The sequence below is a fragment of the Physcomitrium patens genome, chromosome 23, assembly GCF_059467195.1.
Source record: "Physcomitrium patens ecotype Gransden chromosome 23, ASM5946719v1, whole genome shotgun sequence".
Taxonomy (NCBI): domain Eukaryota; kingdom Viridiplantae; phylum Streptophyta; class Bryopsida; order Funariales; family Funariaceae; genus Physcomitrium; species Physcomitrium patens.
In genome coordinates this window covers 13,063,640-13,088,872 of record NC_143432.1, presented here as the reverse complement: position 1 = coordinate 13,088,872, position 25,233 = coordinate 13,063,640, and the positions used below count along the sequence as shown (strand labels likewise).

At 37.5% G+C, this 25,233-nt stretch overlaps 2 protein-coding genes and 1 long non-coding RNA gene across 10 annotated transcripts; all 3 read right to left on the bottom strand.

Annotated features, from left to right (window-relative positions):
* Positions 1-2,774: 2,774 nt before the first annotated feature.
* On the bottom strand, positions 2,775-6,685 carry LOC112275961 (uncharacterized). 3 transcript variants are annotated; one of them, XM_024506795.3, is made up of 6 exons: positions 5,915-6,685; positions 4,260-5,457; positions 4,025-4,101; positions 3,856-3,901; positions 3,491-3,727; positions 2,775-3,158 (listed from the first exon to the last, which is right to left on the bottom strand). In XM_024506795.3, the coding sequence occupies exons 2-6, from the start codon at positions 5,308-5,310 to the stop codon at positions 3,127-3,129; spliced, it is 1,443 nt and encodes a 480-aa protein (XP_024362563.1). In that variant the 5' UTR covers positions 5,311-5,457; positions 5,915-6,685; the 3' UTR covers positions 2,775-3,126. The 3 variants fall into 3 exon arrangements, with proteins under 3 accessions (XP_024362563.1, XP_090102538.1, XP_024362564.1); XM_090246412.1 differs by having other exon boundaries at positions 3,537-3,727; positions 5,915-6,665; XM_024506796.3 differs by having other exon boundaries at positions 3,537-3,727; positions 4,260-6,685.
* A 2,668-nt stretch (positions 6,686-9,353) lies between these two features.
* Positions 9,354-11,462, bottom strand: LOC149986576 (uncharacterized). The gene is made up of 2 exons (XR_016500190.1): positions 10,258-11,462; positions 9,354-9,851 (listed from the first exon to the last, which is right to left on the bottom strand). It is a non-coding gene; the product is annotated as an uncharacterized LOC149986576 (long non-coding RNA).
* Positions 11,463-13,636: 2,174 nt separating this feature from the next.
* LOC112275977 (TOM1-like protein 9) lies at positions 13,637-18,707 on the bottom strand. Of its 6 annotated transcripts, none has more exons than XM_090246393.1 (10): positions 18,592-18,707; positions 18,202-18,453; positions 17,342-17,420; positions 16,993-17,124; positions 16,598-16,711; positions 16,282-16,448; positions 15,981-16,062; positions 15,477-15,562; positions 15,185-15,352; positions 13,637-14,933 (listed from the first exon to the last, which is right to left on the bottom strand). In XM_090246393.1, exons 5-10 carry the CDS (start codon positions 16,703-16,705, stop codon positions 13,895-13,897), a joined length of 1,650 nt encoding a protein of 549 aa, XP_090102519.1. In that variant the 5' UTR covers positions 16,706-16,711; positions 16,993-17,124; positions 17,342-17,420; positions 18,202-18,453; positions 18,592-18,707; the 3' UTR covers positions 13,637-13,894. The 6 variants fall into 6 exon arrangements, with proteins under 6 accessions (XP_090102519.1, XP_090102518.1, XP_024362633.1 ...); XM_090246392.1 differs by having other exon boundaries at positions 16,993-17,091; XM_024506865.3 differs by lacking the exon at positions 18,202-18,453 and having other exon boundaries at positions 18,592-18,698.
* Positions 18,708-25,233: the final 6,526 nt, after the last annotated feature.

The window sequence follows — 25,233 nt, the reverse complement described above, 5'->3', positions numbered from 1 at the left end:
TAGGCCATAAGCCTTCTAATTCCTAAAAAACTTCTATAAGACCTGCTTTGTAGCTAATACATATGAAGACAAGAATAGGACCATTCTTGTCATTTCTTTTGTTCTAATCTTGATTCAAGAATCTCCAATCTTTGTATATTAGACAATAGTCATTTTAGTTCTTTTTTATTGTAAAAAATCTTATCTCTAATCTTTAAAACTATTATCTATATATATATATATATATATATATATATATAGATATATAGTTATCTAGAACAAGGTAGTTAGATAAAGTATAATATGCTATATATATATATATATATATATATATAATTAAAATTTATTTCAAAGATAATTACTTCTTCTTTCTATACTTTTTTCTTTCTTTAGTGATATGTAAGTATGTTGTTTTTTAGTTTTTATTTAGATTCATATTTTAGATATATTACAGTAATAATTTATAGGAATATTATTTTTAATAAAATATAATATTATAAATATTATTTTATTTAAATAATTATTATTTTTAGTTAAATTTAAGTTCAAAAAGAAGCACCAATGTTTAAAGAAGCATCTCCTTTAAACACTTAAACTTAAGCTGACAACAAAAGATATAAATTAGAACATAACTTTAACTATAACATGACATGATTATTAAATAATTTATTAAATGTAAATTTAAAAAATCTTTGTTTAAATGATGTCTATTTATTTATTCATTTATTTTATTTGTATAAATGTATCAAAAACATCCAAGTTTTTTATACAAGGTATAAATTCTATGATTTGCTTAATAAAAAATACTCTAAAAGAATATTATTTCAAGTGATCTATTTGCAATATGCTTTGCTACAACAACATCTAATTAATATCATAAATGATCATTCATATTGAATATTTGAATAGAAAGTTATGTGTGACTTATGATCTCTAAATAGTATTTAATAAAGGTCTCGACTCTAGTTTTTATTACCTTTTGTAATATTACTTCTTTCTGTTTTTTTGGTACACAAATGTTTTTTTTTTTTTTTTTCTTTTGAATCAAAATTGATTAAGTCCAAATTCTAACTATTAGATGAATTTTCACTACTACTAATATGCATCTACAATATATCTCCTTGCTTATGAATAAGAAGAGATGCTCTTCTTCATCCAGCATTTGAAAACATGTGGTCAGTTCATCGTACAATGGCATCATTGCATCTTTATTTAACTCTCACCAAAGCAATTTTGCAAAGTTAAGGTAATCTGGTCACTACTTCAAGGTATTACTCTTTGGAAGTTGTGGTTGGAGTGCAATACTAAGGCATTTAACAAAAAATATTAACCAATAGAACGCATCACAGCCAAAATATGATATGGTCTTTAGGACTGCGGGCACATCAAATGAAACAAACTCACCCAAATGTTGCCAGATGATATAAAAATTGCTAATTTTTGATTCAAAAGTTTTGACAATACATGGGAAAACAACAATATCCTCTATATTTGATCTGATAAAGAATGGCAATATAATAGAATTAGCTCCTAATACCATAGAATCCCATCTAGCTAGGTTGTAGCATAATTGAACGTCGAGTCACTACTTCAATCCTAAGTTAGGCAGGGTTTCTTAACTCTATCTTGACCTGGCCTTGTACTTGGTTACTTACTGCAGTGAAATCCATTTTTGTCTGTGCCAAAATATATGTATTTATTTATTTATTTATGAAGAGATGGTTCTTTGAAAGCATGTGGTCAGTGCAACCTGCGTGTGATCAGGTCTGTCCGGGGACAAGTGGGTGCCGCAAGTCCGCTTCCAAGCAAGAGTGAAAGGACACAACCTGCGATGGCTTTGATATTTGCATAGGATTTTCCCTCATGGTCAAGGCTCGTGGCTGCTTGTCTGTGCAACAAGGCAATCAGGTAGTACTTTTTCAGGGAGAGTATTTAAGGAGCCAATTGCACAGGTGTGGGTTTTGCTCCGGAATCCTATCAATTCCGGTGAAACTGGGGTTGGAAAACTAGAGGATGAGGCGGGCCACGTGCTATACGAAGCTCTGGAAGTGCTTTCCTCAAGGTTCATTGCGTGCATGCTCATCGCTTTTGCGAGAATCGGCACATCTGAGGTGCATAAGGTCTTTATTGCTTCCAGTGATTGCTTCTGGATATTTCTGGCAGAATTGTTGTACCCCGGTGCATGCAGGAGCAATCTCACTGGAATTTTGGGGTTCCAAATAGTGTATCAGGAACATGATTGCGTTGGTCCAGAAAAGCGAGTAAGTTCCCCTCTGGTGTCCACGTAGTAGTCACAATGCGGCTCATTATTGAGCGCCTATTTTATAACGTCACCAAATGTGGATACTCACAAAATTCTTTCCGCCGCCTTTAGCCCTCCCACAAGAGTTTAAGAAATAAGGAATATAAGAAAAGAAGGAAGAATGTAGGAAAGAGAACAAGTACTGTGCACCTGATTATTAGAAAAGTGGCCTTCAAATAATGTGCCAGAAGAATGTCATAAAAACATAATGAAAGCAGGCCAAAAATATGCAGAAACATGAGGCCAGTAGTGGTCTTCCAAATAAACATTTTAACACATAGATCTACGCTGAATTGCAGGGAACGCTAATTGCGAGCACAGCTGACAGGAGGCCCATAATTTGGATAATTTACACCCATGTCATCTTCTGGACCAGTTTCATTCTCAAAAAAGACGAATCACAACAAACCAGAAACAAAAAAATCACCAGTAAATTAACCGGACTTGTCATGTTTTTTCTTGAAAACAACCAAGGGGCACAACACTGCGCATATTGCATTCATATCTTTTAGTGACTCTTATATTACATAAGACCAAGCTTGAAAGTCAGCAGGGTCGAAGTTATAAACCATTTCACTTCACTTCATTTAACATTACTTCACTTAACATTGGACCATTTGTCACATGTATACACGAACCTTAAGCAAACTTAATGGATCTAGATCCTTCACTTGTTAGACCTACTAAACCTGAACGACCAGATAAGTTGAGCTTCACTCCGAACATACTTAACCAAAACCATACAATGGACTATATATCCGATACATGGTATACGACACGCATGAAAACAGCTACCTCTCAGAAAGCATGATTCCTAGCTGACAATGTTTATTTTCGTCTCCTCATTAGCAGCTGAGAGTCCCAAACTTCCAGCACCCTGTTGGAAATCAAAGGTCACAAACAACGTATAATTAATAAACATTCACAGAAGTGGCAAATAATTGAAATAGCATTCATTTACGAGAACCGGTTCAACATTATTGTGTGTATATATATATATATATATATATATATATATATATAGACACATACAGACACAAAGAGAGAGAGAGCGAGAGTCAATAGTATTCTCTTATAGAGGTGTACGTTACAGCAAAGCAGAAGCATCATCTTGAACGTGTTGACTAATGTATCCAGTTGCGACAGCAATAACAAGCTCAAACCAAGAAGAATTTCAGCTATCAGATAATTGAGACCTGGGCAAATCACCTCTTTGGGTTGGGTTGTAATTTGAAGGAAATTCTGGAAGCCATACTTTGTTATGTTTTGGCACAGTCGTGTCTTGACGGTCATCCAAATTGTGGTAGTTACCCAATTCCAAGTTGTGCACGCCAGAATTCGACGAGTGAATGCTCTTTCTTGATCTAGATATCCCATCGCTCACAAGCAGTGACTCCGTCGGGGGTCTTGCCTCAGAAGTTGGAGAGAGCTCCAGGTCTCCCGGCCCTACAGCAACGGAACAGTAGACAGAGAATTGGAAAAAAAAATGGTGTCCAATTGTAACAGCTCCTACTTGGTATGCACAATTGAAATGATATAGTGAAGTGCAACTCCTGAAGAAATTGAAATTCAACCTGGAGAGGAGCCTGATTTATCTGTTGTCTTCACAGTCCGATACATCTGAAAATGACCAAGTAACAACAAATGCATTCCAGGTAAGCATCTAAACACAGCAAAGAGCCAATAAAAAAAACATCACAAATGTATAAAAAAGCAACGAATACGTGAGAATCGTATTTCCACCTGCAAATGACTCTTCACATGAGCCAAAGTAAGGTCCTTCCGCCTCATAAGTTCCAGAACAGATTTTGGTGTTGCCCCTATGTAAAATCAGAAAATAAATTACAATAAGGTCTGAGCTTCATAAAATCGCAAGCTTGGGGGGGATTTTAATGATGTTAATGCTTCGACTAGCTGCAGGATAGTTAGGAAACATGTCCACAAACATATGATTTGAAACAAAACCATTTGCGCTTACTTTCATGACCACCAAGAAGCTCCACAGCTTGAACAAACTGATCATGCAGTGCAACAGTCCACCTCATCCTCGGAGCTCGTATCGAACGCTTACAGGGCGACTTTGGCGGAAAGCGAGGACGAAAAGCAAAATTCGCATACATATCCTCCTGTCTTACATTATAGCTTGCCCCGCAACTTCTGAAAAAAGTTGGAAATTTCCCAGGAAACGTCGACGTATACAGACCCTTCCCAACCTGACGAGAAACATCATCCTCGAAGCCATAGTTATTCGAATGGCTCACCCAAGGCTCCCGTTCACCCATGTGATAATTTCCCAATTTTAAAAGGTCTGTTCTGAACAAGGCGTCGGTTTGTGCATCAGGCTCGCTCAACCTACCCAGTGAAAGCGCATGAATGGCAGAATAAGGAGGAGCTGGTGGAAACACACGTGGCTGGAAGTGAAAGTTATCCGAATTATTCTCAGCCAGCCTCCGCGAAAAATCTTCTTGGATCTCGCCCGTGTACATCCTCCGAAAGTCTTGACGAACCCGTTCAGATGGCGATGATGTCCTGTCTGATTCCGGGCTAATGAGTTTCACATCCGATCTGCTATCCATGTCCAGCAAAAAAGGATGAGCAAGTTCATTGCGAAGATACCGACTTTCTAGTAAATTTTCTTGGACTTCATCTCTGCCTCCAAAGGCCATACCCTCCGGAGCTTGTTTTGAATACGGTGGATCAGAGGGTTGAGGGTTCGCCAGACACAGAACAGTGGATGCTCCCAAGTTGTCGATGCCATTGGCGGCATAAGAAGATTGCTCATTCACAGGGCTAGAGACATTGCTCTCACTATCAGTGCAGGAGGTCGTAGATTTCGGAGGCTGCTTCCAGAGATCAAAGCCATGAACATGCTCGGGCAAGTCTTGGCTTACACATTGCGGTGAGGAGGCTTTTGGTCGTACTTCGCTGCTGCTGTTTGGTGGGCAGATATGTAGCGCCAAATCAGGGCCAGGTTGGTTGGTAGTAGAGCTTAACAGAGTCATAGATTTGTCTAAACTGGACTCTTGCATTGTAAGCTAGCAAGCTGACCGTCTCCTCCTGCAATTGTTTTAGATGCAAAAAATCTCAAGGATGAAACCGAGGACAACAATTGTTCCAGCTCAATATACGCACTGTGGTTTCAGGAAGCCTTCGGATGCGAAGCTTGGGAGAGGAGTCTGGGGAACAGAGAAATTCAAGCGAATTATGACTCAACCGTAGGGAGAAGAACGAACCAATCCGAGGAAATCTGGAATGTAGAGGCACCTCAAATGACATGCAAAGACATAAATGTGACATGCTCCTCCGCACTCCATTCTAATTCACACATAATGAAACCTTTCACGGGAGAGAGCAAGAGTCACTAGTAGCGAAAAATGCAGAAAGGAAGAAGTAAAACCGAAAAGATTGAGGAAAGAATCCTTTATGGATGAGAGCAGTCTGGTACGAGAACACTCAAACCAATCAGCTTGAGAATCCTGACATGGCCTCAAAGACTAGTCCTCCTAACTCTCCCTTGTGACAAAGGATTTTGGCGAGAGTGTTGATTTTTACTAAATGGGCATGAAATTCTTAGGAAACTCAGAAAATCCAGAGAATCTCAAAAAATTCCCGTGGTTGTAGAAATGCTCTCACCCTCTTCACCAATTGCGTCAAGCACGCCGCCAAGATATAGAGCCGACCCCTCCTCCTTTCTACTGCGCCCCAACGCGCAGAAAAAAAGGCTGAATCCAACACAACAACGGGATCACCGCGACTATGAGCAGTCCTGCGACCTTCCGAGCAACCAGTAACCTGAAGAGAGAGAGCACAGAGCGTCGTCCAGAAACCTAGTGATGTTGAGCAACACCAGAGCTTCGTCGTCCCATACGGGTGTTTGCAAGCGGCCTCACTGGCAGACGGTAAGGGTCACTCAAATTTCAAGGAGCGGAACATTCCACAACACATCGACCCCTCCCGACATCCTAGCTGCAAACACCACGTGAGGGACGACAACAACCCCGTGCAAAGCGAACTCGTGTGCATCCGTGCCAGCCTTGGTCTTCACAATCATTCCCAAAACAAAGTCCCCCAAGTCCCCTCGCTCCCTCCCCTTCTTTCGCTTCTCCCTCTCCTTCCACAACGCACTTCAAACCGACTCAAATCACCTCCACAGTCACTCTCTCTCGCTCTCTCTCTCTCCCTGTCGTTTCGGCCACGAAAAACCTCTCTACAGTTCCACACACATCACAGAAAGTTGAGACACTAGCTTGGGCACGCCGACAGTGGAGGATTGCGAGAATAGAACCCACACTCCCGACGCAGCGGGACGATACTGATACGGCGATAATGAAGGGCGCTTAAGGGCAGCAAAACAAGCAAAGCAACACAAAGCAACACGAGACAAAGCAAAGCCAAGCCAAGGGAAGCGAAACCCCCACCAAAGGCCAAAGCCAAAGAGCTGCTTCAAAGCCGAATCTCGATGATCCCAACGGGGAACGCGCGATCCCGGCGTTCCCCATAGTGGTTCCCCCTACATCCCCTGACGCCTGGACGACATCCATTATTAAGTGGATGATTCATCAATCTTCCCGGTCTTCACGCTTCGTTTATCCGGTTACCATATAATTTCTTACTATAATAAGGCGAAGGAAGGCCCCACTTGGGATCCACGTGTATTCTCATGCCATACTGGGAGAATTAGGGTTTGATACGCTGCACTCTTTGTGGAGGAGGAGAATGGGAATGGGGGCCATGTGTCCCAATTGGATGGATGGATGAATAGACGACCCCAATTATGTCCCCTCCCCTCTTTCCTTTGTATGGATGAATGTATAGACTAGCCACTCTTCATCCACATCATCCTTTCACTATAATATTTATTACTCTTAAATTTGCATGTCTATAATTTCAACCAAGAACACATGATATTACACAACCATTAAAAAATTACACATGAAAATTTACACATGAAAATTTATTACACAACCATTAAAAAAAAAGACAAAAAGAAACCATTTTTTATTCTTATTCCTCAACCTCTACTTTTAGCAAGAACTAAGCATAAAAACCCAATTTAGAAAGAATGTTTTTTTTTGTGGGTATATTTGCATGTCTATAATTTCAACCAAGAACACATGATATTTAATTGTAAAATCGATTTTACAATTTTTTTATATAAACAAATTGTTTTAGTTTTCTTTTATTTATTTTAATTGGATGCAAATTTAGTATTAAAAAAAAAAAAAAAAAAAAAAAGTCTTTGTTAATTTATTCATTCATCTCAAGATAATATTTTTTGGTTGAAAGGAAACGCTGATATCTCCTTTACAATTTTTATGTGTTCTTTGAATTGACAACATAATTGGTTTCAATTTTTAAAATAATAACACCATTGAATAAGTGTCTGTTTAAAAGCAATTTTTACACATTTTCATTATGCGGGCTTGTTTTCTTTGACAATAAGATTTCGTCTTCAATACTTTAAAGAATCTTTTGTACATTGACTACACCATAGAACATGTATGATTGAAATTTAATTTTGGATGTATATATCTCACTAAATATTGATAATAATCATCTTGATTTTGAATCGGTAAATAACACTATATTGTTGTGAAGTTGCAGTGTTACTTTGTGAGCATGTTTGAAGCTTATGTTAATTGTATACAAATAATTGTTAAAATCTGATTAAAATCTTTCAGGCAGTTACAATACTTGTAACAATTTGTTTGTTACACACCTGGTCTAGTAATCATGCTGTTTGCTAGAAAAAGTATTTGAGAATCCATACAAATATAACATTAATTTTTTAAAGCTCTGCTAAATACATAAGATTATATTTTTTAATAAATCAAATTAAATTTATACAAGAATAGTCAAGCATTAATTAACAAATCTTTGTTGCACTTTTATTATTATTTATATTTGTTAGGGGTGCTTTTATGTTGTGTTATACAAACTTACATTGCAACTTATAATGTGTTTTCTAATCCAGATTTTTTGTTCCATATTATTCTTTGTATTTTTCTTGCATTGAGATGATTTGTTTATCTTTCTTCTTTCCTACTCTTTCTGTTTTTTGTGTGTTACGAAAGTTTGTTTTGTTTACTCTTCTTTATTTTTTTTATATTTTTAATACTTGGTGTGCATGATAAATATGAATTTCCGTATGTATGTACACATACACAGACATGTATGTACATATATCCATACACTGAATAATCATAATCTCCAAAGGAAATTCAATAAATGTAAACATTTCGATGTAACTGGAAATTGCATCAAACTCATTTTTATTTTCATTGAATTTTTTGTTAATTGTAACTTGACTATTACAACATCAAAAGTTGTTCATGGATGAATGTCCGTGAAAATGTGTGTACCAATGTATATATATATATATATATATGAACCAATCAACTGAAAAGAACACAAATAATAATAAAATAACGTTCAAAGGTTTTGAAATACTTGAAAGTAATAATAAATAAATAAATAATGGAATGTACACAAAAAAAAAATGTACAATGTAAAATAAATTTCATGTAAGAACTTAGTTGATTTACATCAAATTTTAATATTAGAGGTACTGAATTTATCAAATACTTATTTTATAGATACAATGCTCTTATTATGGCCACACGTGGTCTAGTATTTGTTTACAAACCATTTTCTAAAAATGCTTGCACATATTTGATTAAAAAACATTCAATATCATAAAAAATTGGTAACATACTCTAATGCCAAATAATAATTTGATGTCAGAATGAAATTTGTTCCAATATTTGAATGTTGCAAATTTTCATTACATTTAATTTCTATGATATTAAAAATTGTATGTTTATATATTAAGATAATAGAATATTCATCCTATTTAATCAATATATATATATATATATATATATATATCCATACACTAAATCTTTAAGAATCTGATAATAGTGAAAACCAGTAATTTGTTTTGACCATGACATTAGTGAGTGATTTTGAAAAAGTTAATATCTTTTTGAAGAAAATTTTATTATCATGAATAAGTATATGTATATGAACCGAATTTATAACAAAATCCATATTTTCACCAGCATACGATTTGTCTGTTTATAATGCTCCTGAACACTTGATTGAGGGCACTATTCTATTCTATTCTATTATATATATATATATATATATATATATAAATTTTCTCTTCATAGCCACAAACAATACTTATACTTATTGGTACGCCTATTACATGATGTTGATCAAACTAAACACAATCCCATGCTTCACAATCATGTCATCAAGGTTAGTGGGCTTCTGGTTTTATGAGTGCGTTAAATTGTGATTTCATGTCGTCATCGAATGTTGGTTCGACCACACTTTCACAACCAACTGGAGTTGTTATTTTTATTTTTATTTATTTTTCAATAGAGAATCGCGAACACAAAAGAACTGAAAAAACTTTTAAGAAAGGATTGAAAGACAAACCAGAATAATTCTGTACCGACAAAGAGAATGTGAAACGTGTTGTGCCGTACATTCTTGAGCCGAAACTCTCATCATCTGGCCACTGGATTCGAATTCCTCACTGTCGTCGTCTTGTCCATTTAACCTGCAATAGCAAAGCTTGATTTAGAACGCATAACTTGAGATTTCCAAATGTTCGGCCGACAATCGAAATGTTCCCATTTTCAGCTGCTGCCTGGAACTACGAGTCAAGCCTATCGTAGCACCGAATACAACTTCACGTTTAACTCGTCCTAGAATGACACTATTCCAGCAACAAGTATAAGACATGTATGGATACGACTAAGCCCTTCGTGACTTCAAAGTTGGGGTCCTGTTTAACACGGCCACCTCGTGCAACAATGTCGAAATCACTGTTTGAAACTTCGGCTGGAAGAGCTGAGTTCGGGAGTACAAGCAGTCGTTTATAGATTGTTCTGTTGGAAGGATATGCTCGTGGATATGCCGCAATTCGATGAAGAATGTTTTTATTTTTATTTTTTTAATGATACCTGATAGAAATGTGCTTTCAACATTGCTGCCTGATCCACAAGTGCTCGAGAAAGATAAACCATCGTGCTTGATTTGTGGAAACTGCGAAACGAAGAAGCGCTGAATAACACACCGCTGTTAGAATTGTGTGGTGACTGCAACACCTGACTGCCAACGGCAGATGCAAACCGATCCAGTGTCGCTAAAGACCAGGAGGATGCACAGAGCAGACGTATCCATTTGACAGAAGATGGTGTCCCTTCGTCGCCGTATGAGAAATCATGGAGCCCATCGCATCCGTCATAGCCTATGAGCACGCTACAGCAAATCCCTGATCGAAAGGGGAAAAAGAGCTCAACATACGTGGCGCTGCGGGTGTAACTGATCGTCAGGGAGCGGAGGAGGCGTGTGAAGCCAAGAATTCCTAGTCAGATCATATCAGTGCCATACGGAAGCCACTCGAGGCGCAGACAAAGCGTACATAAGTACTTCGAGTCTAGTTATTGGACCGAGTAGTATGCTTAACACGGACGTTCACCTCACACGCAGTGCCAGTGCAATTAGCAGCAGCCCAGCTTGAAAGGACCCAGTTCAGAGTGTCAATTTGCGCCGCGCATGGGGTCCGACAGTGGCGAGTCTGAGTGAAAACTGCTGCTGAAACTACTGCTGCTGTTGTCGCTGCCATAGCCGAGCTGCTACAATGACTGCGTCAACGTTGAACAGCTTCCATGTTGTGCTGCATCTGCTTCTTCTTCTTCTTCTGCTTCCCTTTCACGATCCTCCGGGGCAATCCCATCACAACTGCCGCTGCTTCACGCCGCAAAATCCCACTCCCTTCACCGTCAGTCTTGTCCCCCACCACCACCACAGTCTTGTCCCTAACACCTATCCGACACCCATCCATCGTTCACCCCGCGTTCATCTCACTCTCATTCATCCAAAGTTCATCCTGTTTTCATTCATCGTTTATTTGGGCACATCTGATGTTCATTCATCCCTCGGACGTGCTTGAGGGACACGCCAAGGTTCATTAACAAAGGGAAGTTTTAGTTAGTTACTTATTTATTTATTTATTCTGATTTTAATTAAAAGAGTTTCTACTGCTGGCATGCTTGATTCTATTTCAACACCTCAATTAATATGAAAAATCCCACTAAGGTCGTGCCTTGAATTGTAGGAGCTTGTATGAGTAATCTCTCAATTTATTAAAGTTGGTAGCCTGTGAACCTCAGAGTGCATTATTTAATTTTCTTGAAGCAGAATTATGTGCGAAGAATTGAATAGATTGAAGTTTTTATGTTTGAAATGATAAAATAGAGAAATAGGTAAACAAGAATGGGTTTAAGCAAGGGAAGAGAATGAATGAACGATGCCTCTAATTGGTCATAATTGTATATATATATATATATATATATATATATTTGCTTTCATCAAAGGGAAGGATTAATTTAATTAATAACAGATGTCTCGAAACTTTAAAGTGGATGGTGTCTTTGGAGAAGTTAGGTGGATTTCACAACTATTTTGTGTTCAATAACACAAGTTTTTGCTAGTATGAATGTTTGTATGTATGGATATATATATATATATATATATATAAGTGTAGCTATTACATCTAGATTTTAAGACTTGTCTGATTTTTATTTTATTTTATTTCTTTGAAGGCTATTAAAATGTTACAAGTTTGTATTAACAAAAATAGAATTCTATATAAATAAAATCAAAACAAGATAAAATACTTTAGTGGTATTGTGGAATAAGATATGTTCTTTATTTACGGTGAATTAACTCACCGAAACAAAAACAACTGATTAAAAATTGTATGAATATTTTAAGATAACATGATCAACTCAAAAGAAATTATTTATATTTCTAATTATTTTACAAGTAAACATTAAAAAAACGATGAAATAAATCTATTTTTTAATGTTATGTTAAGTTATGTCAACTTTAAAAAAAATAAAAATGCAACGCATGAATTCTTCACTTTCTGTAGTAGTGTCTATCCAACAAAATTCAACACTTATTAACAACACCCTTGCAATTGGTGTGAAGAAATGTAAATGTTTTCCTAAAAATCGTATCAAATAGGTGACTAAAATGTTTTTTTTAACTTCTATTGACAATTGTTTTGAGGAAAGTTAATTGCAAAACTTCACAAACCAAATGGAGCAATGCTATATCGAGCAAGTTCAAGCTTGTAAAGCTCAACAGGCTGCAGAAGTATCTTTCAAAGCTTCACTAAAATAACTGGGTAAACTAGAACAAGTGCTCATTCATAACTGCTGTTTATATCTACTCACAACATAGTATAATTGAAAAGTAAAAGACGTTTGACGTTGCATTATTACTTACAGATATAGTCTTTCCATGCGAAAATTCGGATAACAGGTCACAAACAGTGGCGTATCCGCAAGAGTACAACCTCAAAATAGATAATACTCACCCGCAGAAAGTGGTATCCCCCCCTCCCAACAATGAGAATCAAACAGGCATCTTCATCTCGTCTGGAAGACTCAACCATCTGTACTTAGACTTTGTTTTTTTTAATCACATTGAAATGATAGATGTTGTAGCCCTTCGACATGACCTGCATAGACCTGCAGCAGTCCAACCAAGATTTGCATCTGAACACACGAATCGATCTCAGGACCTAGATCCGAAATGTTGTAAAGTCTTGCCGTGCAGCATCCGCGAATGGTCATACCATGCATGAAAGCTTCCCCTGGATATACAGGTGCACTCATCCTGCATTAAGTGTGCAGCTATCGTGCATGCACAATCAGTTTTTTTTACATGCCCTGCAAGCGCTAGATTATGTTGACTTATCGGCCTTTCATTCTCTTTTGTGATATCCTATAAGGATATTCTCATCCAAACACGGTACACTCGTGTTTGCAGACACCACCTGTCAAGTTTGGTTCTACCAAACGCCACTCAGCCATAGAGGAGAGCGTGGTATTCCTGCAAAATCCTGAAACATACAGGCGGGTAACGATCCAATCTCAATACCGTCGACTTTGTGATACCTGCCCATCCGTCTACTAGCATTATCCCGTTCTTATAACACATATTATTGAGATACCCATCGTGAATCGTATAGGCGACGCCTACACGTTGCTAAACCATGTTCTGACGGCAAAGACCACAACAGATAGCAGCATTGTTAGGATATCTAAATTAGAAATTCTCTATCAAATAAGAATATTTCATGAAAAAGATATCGTCTCTGCATCCCTAAATACTCTCTTAACATAGATAGGCAATCACGTTTCCAACAACTCGTCAACAACTGAGGATGAAATCTATAAAAATACACTTCCACGAATCTTTTTTAGTGAAATGCATGACATTTCTGAAATGGCACCCTGTAATAATTCAATAAGCTCGAGAACTGTATCCAGTGAAGAAGATTACATCATATATTGTTATCTGTACAATTTACTGATCATGGCTTCATGAGAACAACAGAAGCACTGCACTAAAAATGATAACCTCGGTGCTGAAAATAACAACAGAAAAATCTCATTTTTACATGAGTGCACAAAAGAGGTTGAAAATACAGGAGGTTATGGAAACGAGGAAAGCTTCCCACTCCAGAATTACTAAAGCTAGTGCACTTCTAAGCACGACAAAAGACTATTGACAGACTGAAAATCATGAAGGACTAGCCTTGCTGGTATTCGACGTCTTATTCGCAAGGCTCGCTGCTTTGAATTTTGCATTCATGCTCCTCAAATCCACCAAGTCGTCGAACAACGTGTCAGGCGATTTCAAAGGCTTGGAAGTTCCACTATACTGTTGTGATGAAGATTGACCATATGCACTTCCTCTCTGGTGGAGATACTGACTCCCAAAATTATCGCCTGGACCTGTTCCAGAGCCATACCTCACCAAATCATTAGAAGCTGGATAACCTTGGTAAGTCGATTGAAAAGACTCTTGTCCTGGTCTTGGTTGTATTTGGTACCCAGTATACCCTACTACCGGGTACTGTTGCATGCCATCTATTGCTGACTGCTGGCCTACATTCCACATCTGGGGTGTGTACGGGTAGGAAGCTTGAGGGGGGGCTTGCCACTGCTGCTCTGCATATTGTGCTCGAGTATCGTCTTGCCATGGGGGTGGAGTTGTGGTTACAGGCTGTTGTTGATATAAATATTGGGGTTGACTTTGCAATGGTTGCCCTGAAACTGTTGGTTGAGTTGGAACTTCACCGTATAAATGACTCTGTTGCCTCTGGTTACCAGCCGTACTTGTGGACCATGAGTTCTCAGAACGATGCAATGGTGTATCTGCATTTTGTTGGAAGCTCTGAGAGGGGTACACTGGGCTCACAGCTTCTGTTTGTGGAGTAGCCTGGAAAGGCGCAGACTCAAATGGGTTCGAAAAACCTTCAGGTGCAGGCAAAGCCAAGAGATCCACCGGGCTCCTTTGTTGAGGCTGTTCTATTACAGTCAAAGCCAAAGAATCGGAGGAACTCGTGGCTGGCTGGCTTGTGGGTGGTAGATCACCACTAAGAAGGTCAAGTGTTGGATCAGCAGGCCTTGGACTCACAACATTTGAATTTTGTGGAACGGACTTTTTACTCGAGGGAGGTGGAGGGAGGGTGACGGCTGAGTAAATAGTACGTGCGCTATTCCTTGGTCTTGAAGTAACTCCTGGTTCTTGAGGTGCATTTGGAGACTGCACCTTGCTACAATGATTACATATACGTGAGTGACGCAACTTTCATTAACATAAAAAACACAAAATATATGCATAAGGTCTAAAGCAAAGATCACCAGCAATATTTCAAAATAAACCAAAGCGATTGTGCAATAATATACGGCTGCAAAACATGTACATGAAAATATTCAACTTGGCACAAGATATGCATTACGTCTAAATCAAGGCTTTCCATGAACGACAAAGATATTCACAACCAGGTATGAATGATTGTCTTACTTTGGAGAAGGAATGTTATCATTCCCACCCGAAGTCTGCTGAGACCGAGTCTTGCTTTCAACGGAAGTTTCGGGTATGGGAGCCCCCGACAAGAAAGCATCATATCTAGCGAGCACTCTCTGCAGCTCATCATTCAAAGCTAAACCTTGGCAAAGTAGCTCCTCATCACTGCACGTCCAACCCAGTACAAACAATGTTAAGCTAAATTCCACCTATTTCCAGCCTTCACAACTCATATAACTTTCAGACACGAATATATATATATATATATATGGGCAAGGAGAAGTCATACGAAGATATGTTGACGAGTTGCATAACCCGATGCTGATTCAGTCGACATTGATCTACGAGCTCCACGATAACCTCCTCCTTGGCAGACTGCGCAACGACAAGGGCACTTCAGCACCGCATTCTACATCTGAAGTTTGTCCATAAATTGACAAACTACGGGTGCTCAACAAAAAAAAAAATGGCATGAATGTTCAGTTAAACATGGGATTGGCAAAACCAAGACAAGGTGGTCATAATTGCAGGAATAAATATGATCCAATAAAAGTCTAAGAGAAAGCTCCCATCGGTTTCCTAAATATATTTTTTTAATATGACTACATAGAGATCGGCCAACTCAGAGCTCTCACAAATGCTAACTTTCAAAGTAATACTACTTCTCGTTCCTTCCCAACAGTATTATAACGAGGGAACGTTTTGTGATAGCATCCAAAAAAATTAGGCCAGTATCTTGTTTCCTATACAAGAATATGTTAACACACAGAATTTTCCAAGGTGAGATGCAAACCATTCGATCTCGTGGGTTGAGTGCCAAAACCATATCCTGTAAAAGCTCCACCAAATTCTGCGCATTCTTAATGTCTTGTAAGCTGTGTACAACGTTCGAAACGGACTGTGAGTAAAGAAGAATAAACATATAGAAAAAAATAAAATAAAATAAAGAATAAGGCTTTGACTCTGAAAATAACACGGGTCCACAAGCAGCAACGACGTGCATACCATCCTAGCTACAATTGATACGAGTAGAAACATAAAATGCTGCAGACGTGGCGAGGTTTTATTCTAGAGTTCTCAAGTTAAGACAATACCTCATTCCTGCGAACTCGGTGTCCTCGGATCTTGGGGGAGATGGTCCTGATGACCGTGATTGATGCTGGTACAATGAACGAGGACTAGCGAGAGGCTGCGATTGAGGCGGAGTGAAAATGGGCGATGCGGCTTCTCCAGAACGCAGTGGAAATTCTACACCTGCTTTCTGGTAAACACAGACCGAAAAAGGAAAAAAAATAAATAAATGACGAGGTGAAATGCCGATCTAAAAACTGCATGTTCCGATGCCGTTGAAAGCCGTCGATAAGTATAAGTCTGGTTTAGGAATACTTATATGAAAGTTCTTAATCCTACCAGCAATTCATTGTATGCCATGTAATACTGTGGATATCGACCACTTGCGCCCCCGAAAGCTTCTTGCCACGAATCCAATAAAACAAGAGTTTTGTCCCTCACCCGCATGTCTGCCTGAAAAAGCATCCAAGGAAACCCAACCAGTACATCACCAGTTAGCATATAATTTCAAAGTCAACAACCAGAACAGCTGAGCACAATTAACTCGAAACTCCGACTTTCTCTTTTTCAGCTCGCAATGAAGTCAAATCTACACATCCCTCTAAACAAATCCTTTTGTAGGAAACGAAGAAAATTTCAAATAGTATGAAACTAATATACGGAACATAGCACACAAAAATTGTTGCTTTCCACATACCCTGGCAAGTATCATCAATAATCAATCACTATCTTACTTTTTTCTTAACAAGCTTGACCAATTCGTGAAGCACGTCTTTCTCAGCCACTTGCTGATGAATGGAATCTCCGCAGTTCTTTATCAAAGTCTCCAGGATCTATAAGAGAAACAATAATCACCTCATGGATTGCTGCAGACGTAAACACCAATTTCCAAACATACTTGAAAACAGGATCTCCATATCTCTATTCAATCCGAATTTCATGATAATCGCAGCATACTAACAAAGTGAACGATAAGCTCCATGTTTTGAGAATCCAACATGAACAGCCATAACTTACACAACGCCCTAATCCTAAGAAACTGAATTCCTACGACAAAATATCGCAGCTAAGTTAGATGTAGACCGTGAGTGCCAAAAGCTGGACTTGCGGATTCCTGTTCCCCAGTCGTTTCTTAACAGCTCTCACTATATCTTTTGCTTGTCTGGTACACCACAAACATTGAAAAGAGTTAGTTACCAGCCTCAAATTTGCCGACTACAACTAAACAGCATTTTGGTACAGTTCACAAATCAAGGAATACAAATACGTCCAGATGCTCACTCCACAAAATGCTTCAAAGATCACAGACCCGACCACAGGCCAGGAGTGACGCCAGCGACAACCTATCATCGAAACATACAAAGATCTAACAAATTCACAATCAGCAATTTTATTAAAATTCTGTATTCGCGGTCCAGTCGATGGGCAAAAGATCACGCTTCAATTCCACGGAAAAAACAAATTATAGAAACTCGGCTGGTGCTGCTTAGCAGCTCACAGCGCCCTGTGTTAAAACACATGCTTTGCCCTGTTACTAAAAATACCGGCAACTAAAGTACGAGCTCGATAAAAACCTGGACCCACCAATCCTCATTTCAGATATCTTGATGGACCAAGAAAAGCCCACCAAGTGACTCAGTGACAGCTCTGGTGCCCCACACGAAGAATTAATGCACCAAGCTCTTACACCGAAAAGCAGAAATCAAAAACAAAAACCATCAGCGAGCCTATGCCCATGCCGGCAAACCACGAAACAATACGGTCACGGAACTCCACTGTCTCAAGCATCACAAACAACGTGTCTAACACTCCACAATTCGCAGGGTAACAAAGCCAAATCGAAACCACCCAAGATTCCCGCAGCGCGCAAACTCGAAATTCAAGTTAACGCCCCCACCAAGACCAGAGCTAATCGACACCAAGTCATGCGTCCGCCAACTTACGAAGGTTCGTTGTTGATAGCATCGCAAAGGTCCAGATTAAGAGCCCAGTCGGGTCCTAAGAGCATATCACTGGTGGCCTTCTCAACAACCGACGTTGCCGACATCGTGTCACCACTGGCACAACACCCTCAATTCCTCTTCCCCTCCTCCAAACCAACCCAACCCAATACTTCCCTTCCCCCAACTCTTCCTCTTCTTCTTCCTACTCCTCCTCTTTCACGCACAACTCCTCTTCGTTTCTCCCTCACAATCCTGTAAACCATCAACGCCCACCCCTGAATCAAATTGCAAACCCTCAATCCCAATTGCCGATTCCTATTTCTTCCGATCCTCACACACCAGGACTCACTGATTACACACAACCTCACACCACTTCGAAAACCAACGTACCCGCGTCTGACTGACGTGACTCAGCCTTCAACGTCGTCTTAAGAATCGGTCACAGAGACCAACAACAAAGCAAACCAAACCAAGCAAGCTAATTGAGCAAACCGTGCTTCGCTTACCGAGTGCCTTCGCTTCTTCTCCCAGTGCCGTCTCCTTCGTGGCGGGATCCTCCATCACGCGTTCACACCGCCGCCCTTGCCTCCCGCCCTTTCCAATCTGATGTGGCGGTCTCCTTCGTGACATGGCACGATCCTGCTGGTGGACCTCCGCAACTTGTTCCATGATAATTTTACGACATGAATAGTCTGCAGGATCCCTTGTTCTTTGACCCATTCCCTGGTTTCATCTGCAGTGGGAACGGGGTAATCCTTAATTTGGTGATATTCTTATCCTACGTGGCAGCTGGTGGGCTCTGTGTTGGGAGTGAATGGTGGCAAGCCAGTCGGCATCGTGCTTTATCATCCAATTCATGCTTTCATCCATCCGTAAATAGATGCCTTTCGTTACTTTGGTTGTGGTGGAAAGCTTTGACTTCGTGTGACCCTGAGGAACTCTCTCCCCCCAAAAGGAAGGTACATGTTTGATTGTGTCTCTTTCAAACAAAACTTTACTTTAAGGCTATTAATTTTTGTAATATATATATAATTTGAATTACAATATTTTCTCTGCATATACAGTGACAAACAAAACCGAGTACAAAATCTGAACACTCATAGTTCATTGATCCTTCCAACTGATACATAAGTCAATTGATAGAATTACTTTTTTATTGTGTGTATTCATCCAGTCCTCTACATGGATGAAAAATCTCATTATCATTTGAGGTAGGGTTTATGAGAAAAGTGTTGTAGAAGCACATAGACGTGTGTACTCAGTTTTGGAATGAGTCAGTCTTCAGAAGCTCATCTGAGGAGGGAGATTAATGGTGAAATAGAAAAGCAAAGAAGAGGACGTCCAAAGGTTTTAGGAGAGCAAGAGAAGCGACTTGGTATACACCTTGTCACTGCTGGTTGTCTCAAAACGACAAGTGCAGCTACAAAATAACTTCAAGAAAAAACAGGTAAACACTTCTCAGACATCACCTTGAGGCGTGGTTTGAGAGAAGCTGGTTTGGGTGCTTGTGTGCAACAAAAGAAGCCTCTACTTGCCAAAAGACATGTTCTTGCAAGGTTGAGTTTTGCTCATAAATACAAAAATTGGACCGTTGATGATTGGAGATGGGTTATTTTCAGTGATGAGACAAAGATTAACCTAATCAACTCATATGGTAGGTCTTGGTGTTGGTTGAGAGAAGGAGAACGACCTGGACCTAAACATGTTAGTCAAACTGTCAAACATGGTGGTGGTTCAATTATGATTTGGAGTTGTATGATTGCTTTTGGGCCGGGTGCTTGGTATCAAATTGAAGGTAGAATGGAGCAACACTTGTACAAAAAAATTTTAGAAACCTACTTGCAAAGTACCACACAGAATTACAACTTAGATCCTACTAAGGTGGTTTTTCAACATGATAATGATCCCAAACATACGGCAAAAAGTGTTCAGTTTTGGCTCTCTTCACAGCCATTTCAGCTCCTTTGATGGCCAGCTCAATCTCCAGATATGAATCCAATGGAACATTTTTGGGCCCTTCTCAAACAGCGTTTAAGCCAAGTCACTCAAAGGCCAAGAGGTGTTCAAGAATTATGGGAGAATGTTTGTAGTATTTATCCTAGTTTTGATGCGAAAGATTGTGAGAAACTATACAAAAGTATGCTAAGAAGGATTTCAGCTGTTTTGGAAGCAAAAGGTTATTGGACTAAATATTGAAGTTTGAAGATTTTCTTTGAACAATACTGAGTACAAGACATAGTTATTGATTTGACTTTGTAGAAGGATGTTTAGTTATCAATTTGATGTGCAACTTTGTACATGTGTACAAGACTGTGTGTATTATTCCATGTAACTTTCATATTTATAAAGCAATTATTGAAATTTCTGTAATTGCTCTTGAAAGTTGGCACTTTAGATTTTGTACTCGGTTTTATTTGTCACTGTATATTTCAATTCAACTACGTGAATTCAAGAGTTAATATATACTTCAGAGTTGAATATATACTTCAAATATATATATTAGCTATCTCAAAATGATTGAATCGATGATATCATTTGATGATTTAAGTAAAAAAGAAGAATTACTAATATATTACCAAAAAAAATCAAATTGGTCTTGTTAGTTACAATTACAATTTTGTGATTCTGTTAATACTTACAGTAGTTTTGCATGCAATTGTGTTTAGTAAGATAAATAAATAAATAGAATCTTCCATGTACATTCAATTTGTAGCTTGTTTAAATGCAATCTTCAAAAGAATTGTTACTTTTAATGATTGTATTTTCTTTTTTAAAAAAACTGTTAGGCAACACATGTACTATGTATTGAAAATATGATTTCAATTTTAAGTTTTTGATTCCAAAAAATTCATGAAATCGTACCCAAATTCAAGTATTTTTACTTAACTTGAGCAGCAACCATATTATCTATTTACTTTTGTATTCCAATATAAAAAATGTGCAAGCAAGTTTATATGTATTTGAAATATAATTTTAAAAAATAATTTACAGAATACCCAAATCTTGTATATTAAGCAACTGTCTCACAAATGTTTGTGAATCCTTTCAATCCTCAATCTTTTCAACCATAATTTTTTAATGTTAATTTTTGATGGTTGATATTATCTCAAAGATGTTTATGCATATATATATATATATATATATATATATATGTGAGTTTGTGTGTGTGTGTGTTTTTTAATTTTTTTTTTCTTGTCAGGGATTCTTTCACAGAACTTAAACCTCTACAGGCAACAAATTTTTTCATGGAAGTGTATTTGAAAGGTATTAATTGTGTAGTAGAAGGTAATAATATACATATATAATTTATTACTTAGTAACTTTTTAAGTTAAAGCAACCTAGCAAAATAACAACATGGTTACTTCAATGTATGCGACACTAATTAGGTGAAAGAAACTGTAAGATTATAGGAAGTAGTTCAACTAATGCATCATATATTTTCACATTGCAAAATTAATGATAATGTGAACTTGTTGCAATTTTGTATTAGGGAAGCTATAAACAGTCTTGCAACATAGTTTTTACTCAAGAAACGATACTGCTCTTATGATTTGTACAAATACTAACTTTGTAAATAGAGAGCTAAGTGACAAAGATTGTACACTCAAACGCATAACAATTAGGAATTTGTAGAAATAATAGTATAGATGGAAAAAATAAATAAATGAATATTGATGAAAGGAATTGATTGATGGAATCTAAGAAATTTCAAAGAATACCAACATAAAGGTCAGAATGATAGGACTCACAATATACAAAGTTATACACAATTGGAATTACAACATGAGAATCGGTCAAAAAGTATTTTTGGCTGATTTAAAGTGCAATATATAGAGAGTCAATAACAAGAGCTAACCAATGCATACAACATTATACTTTGGGACTTTGGCATTTTGCTAAAAATGGTACAAAACATAATTGTGTTTAATTTGCTAATAGGTTATATTGTAAACCAGCTCATGTATTAAAATATTAAAAAGGAAGAAAGCAAGAAAGAGTCTAAGTTATTGTTAATTTAGAAGATGCTAGTTTGAAAGCTTTTCTTAATCAACCATGTCAATATTTCGTTTTAGAGTTTTATTTAATAAAATAAGTAGTTGATTTGAGTTTTTTCAGTTTATTTCATCCAAAACATTTGAAAGATAATTGCTATGTGTACAATCAATCAAAAGAATCAATCCCATCATTGATATTTATATGACCACTATTATAATGTTTTTTTTATATTATTAAGAATGCTTTAAATATATATATATATATATATATATATATATATATATATAATTGTTTATTTGTATACATGATGTGTTGTCACGAACATAATCATGTAATCTAGTAATTACATATACAAATAGGTAGAAGTAAGTAAAAGTAGGTAATAATAAGTTAATTCTATAATATTTAATATGAAAGCTTCCTAAAAGCTTCATAGACGTTGCTTTGACTTCATAGGTGTCTTTAATTGACTTCTTGGATTAGATACGTGGTCAACAAGTTGGCCATGTGCCACATATGTTGTTAGCTTGAAGATCAAGCTAACTATGTAGCCCACACGTAGAAAAACTTGCCTTGTAAGTCAAGGCATGTGTCCTACAAAGTCAACACATATTAGAGGTCCTATAGAATGTTGCCACATAGCTCCTAGTTAGATAATATATATAGAGACAAGAATGAAGGCTTCTTCACTCTTGTCAACTCTTTTCTTGCTTCTAGTCTAGTTTCAAGGGTCTTTAGTTTTCTTGTCTTTTGGCAATAGCCATTCTAGTTTCTCTTTCAATATACATATATACTTATTTATTTATATTTTTTTACCTTTCTTTGAGTGAAGGCTCACTTGTCTGGATTATTTTTTCATCGAGTTCTTGTCCTTGACAGATAGACAAGAGTACACCTACAATATCAGAGCTTTGTCTAATCTTGATTAAGAGTGGATTACCCCTTTTTCTTCATAAGATATAAGCATATTAGAAGTTGCGGATTACCGTCTTTTAAACTGATATTGTCCTTAGTATTTTCTTTGTTCTCAAGTCTTCTCTTCTATTTGTCTTGAGTAATATTAGACATCTTCTCTTTTTTAAGTGTTATCATAGCAGAACTTGATGAAATGAAGAATGCAATGGCACAAATGCAAGAACAATTGAAGGAGTTAATGCTTGCGATGCATCAACTCAATTTACCACCACAAGGACAACTAGATTGGCAAGAAGTCAAGATATAGAAATGGTTGGAGCTCCTTCAACATCTACACCAAACCATGTCCTTTTTCCTATGGTGGAACGTCCTTCCAGTGTTAGAAAACCAAGAATTGTCCTATCCGAGAAGTTTGATGGCACCAGATCCAAGTTATGAGGATTTATCATTTAAGTGCAACTTGTGATTGAACTTCAACCCCAAAGCTATCCAACTCCAGGATCGCAAGTTAGATTCATTGATACGCTTCTTTCAGATTGAGCACTATTGTGGTTTTCATCTTTTCTTGAATGACGAGATCCAATAATAGATAATCTAGAGGCTTTTCTGGCACAGTTTCGATCCATGTATGGAGAACATGATGCAATTCGTGTTGCAACCAATAAGATCCATATTTTACGACAAGACAATCGATCAGTAACGTTGTATGCTTCACAATTTTGACAACTTGCAACTAATATCAAGTGGGATGATGCTGCACTTATTAGCCAATTTCTCTATGGATTACAATATGAAGTAAAAAATTAATGCTCAACTTACCTGTTCCTCAAATATTGAGTCAAGTATTTGCCTTTGCTATGAAGTATGACAATCGCCTTTTTGAATTCTGATCTGAGAACCGTATAAGTGGACCTCAACGTTACTATAATTCAATGGCAACACCAACACCTCTTCAACACATACATTCAGAAGTAGAAGATATGCAAATTGATGTAGTACGTTTCAAACCTCTTACTGAGCAAGAAAAGACTTGTCGTCGTCAAGAAGGATTATGTTTATATTGTGGAGAATCAAAGCACACTGCTCAACATTGTCCAAAGAAATGATGCAATCACAAAATGAGAAGTATGGTTGTGAAAGAAGACAATATGTCGAAAAACGAGTTTGTCTAGCTACAATAGGGACCGTGCGGTTGGAATCTTGCACATCATCTAGTAAAGGTCCTATTCTTTCCTTAGAGTCCTCTCCTTGTTTTACATTAAATATTATTTTAGGACCTAAACATTACAAAGTCTCTGCCTTGTTAGATTCGAGAGCCTCAGCGTGTTTTTTAGATGAAGAATTTACTAAAAGACATAGCATATCTTTAGTAAAGAAAACTAAACCTGTTCATGTAGAAGTCATAGATGGTCATCCATTGTCTTCTAGAGATATTACTCACAAAACCCTTCCTATACAAGTAATAATCAATGGTCATAATAGTTTTGTAGTATTTAATATCATTAGATCTCTCTCTAATCCAGTCATTTTAGGTTTATCGTGGTTAGAAAAATACAACCTTCAAATAGATTGAATTTCCAGAACTCTTACTTTCTCTAAAAGTATAACTAACAGTGTAGTTAATCAAGTAGAGAGTCATAAGTCCAGTTCAATTAAACTTGTATTTATAGGTGCAAAAGCTTTCTTGCATGCTGCTATGAAAGAATCACCATATATTATTTATGCCACACCCGTTTCTACTGGTGAAAAGACTTCAAGTGGCATTCCAAGCCAATATCAAAAATTTCAAGATGTATTTGAAAAAAAGAATGCGGATACACTCCCGAAACATCATCCCTATGATTGCTCAATTGACCTTCAAGAAGGAGCACAACCGCCATTCGGACCAATCTACAGTTTATCACAAAATGAGTTGACTGAACTCAAGGAGTATATTGAAGAAAATCTAGCCAAGAATTTCATACGCCATTCTAAATCTCCGGCAGGAGCTCCAATTCTATTTGTGAAGAAAAAAGATGGATCATTGTGGATGTGTGTTGATTATCGAGGATTCAACAAGATTACCATCAAGAACACGTATCCACTTCCTTTAATATCTGGACTTCTTGATCAGCTGAATC

Coding starts and splice junctions, on each gene's coding strand:
- LOC112275961 (XM_024506795.3), bottom strand. CDS start 5,310: ATGCAAGAGTCCAGTTTAGACAAATCTATGACTCTGTTAAGCTCTACT. Junction 3,902..4,024: donor ATGTGAAGAGTCATTTGCAG/GTGGAAATACGA, acceptor GGTCATTTTCAG/ATGTATCGGACTGTGAAGAC. Junction 3,159..3,490: donor TTACAACCCAACCCAAAGAG/GTGATTTGCCCA, acceptor GATTTCCAACAG/GGTGCTGGAAGTTTGGGACT.
- LOC112275977 (XM_090246392.1), bottom strand. CDS start 18,305: ATGTCGGCAACGTCGGTTGTTGAGAAGGCCACCAGTGATATGCTCTTA. Junction 16,063..16,281: donor ACCGAGTTCGCAGGAATGAG/GTATTGTCTTAA, acceptor CGTTGTACACAG/CTTACAAGACATTAAGAATG. Junction 14,934..15,184: donor GATAACATTCCTTCTCCAAA/GTAAGACAATCA, acceptor TAATCATTGTAG/CAAGGTGCAGTCTCCAAATG.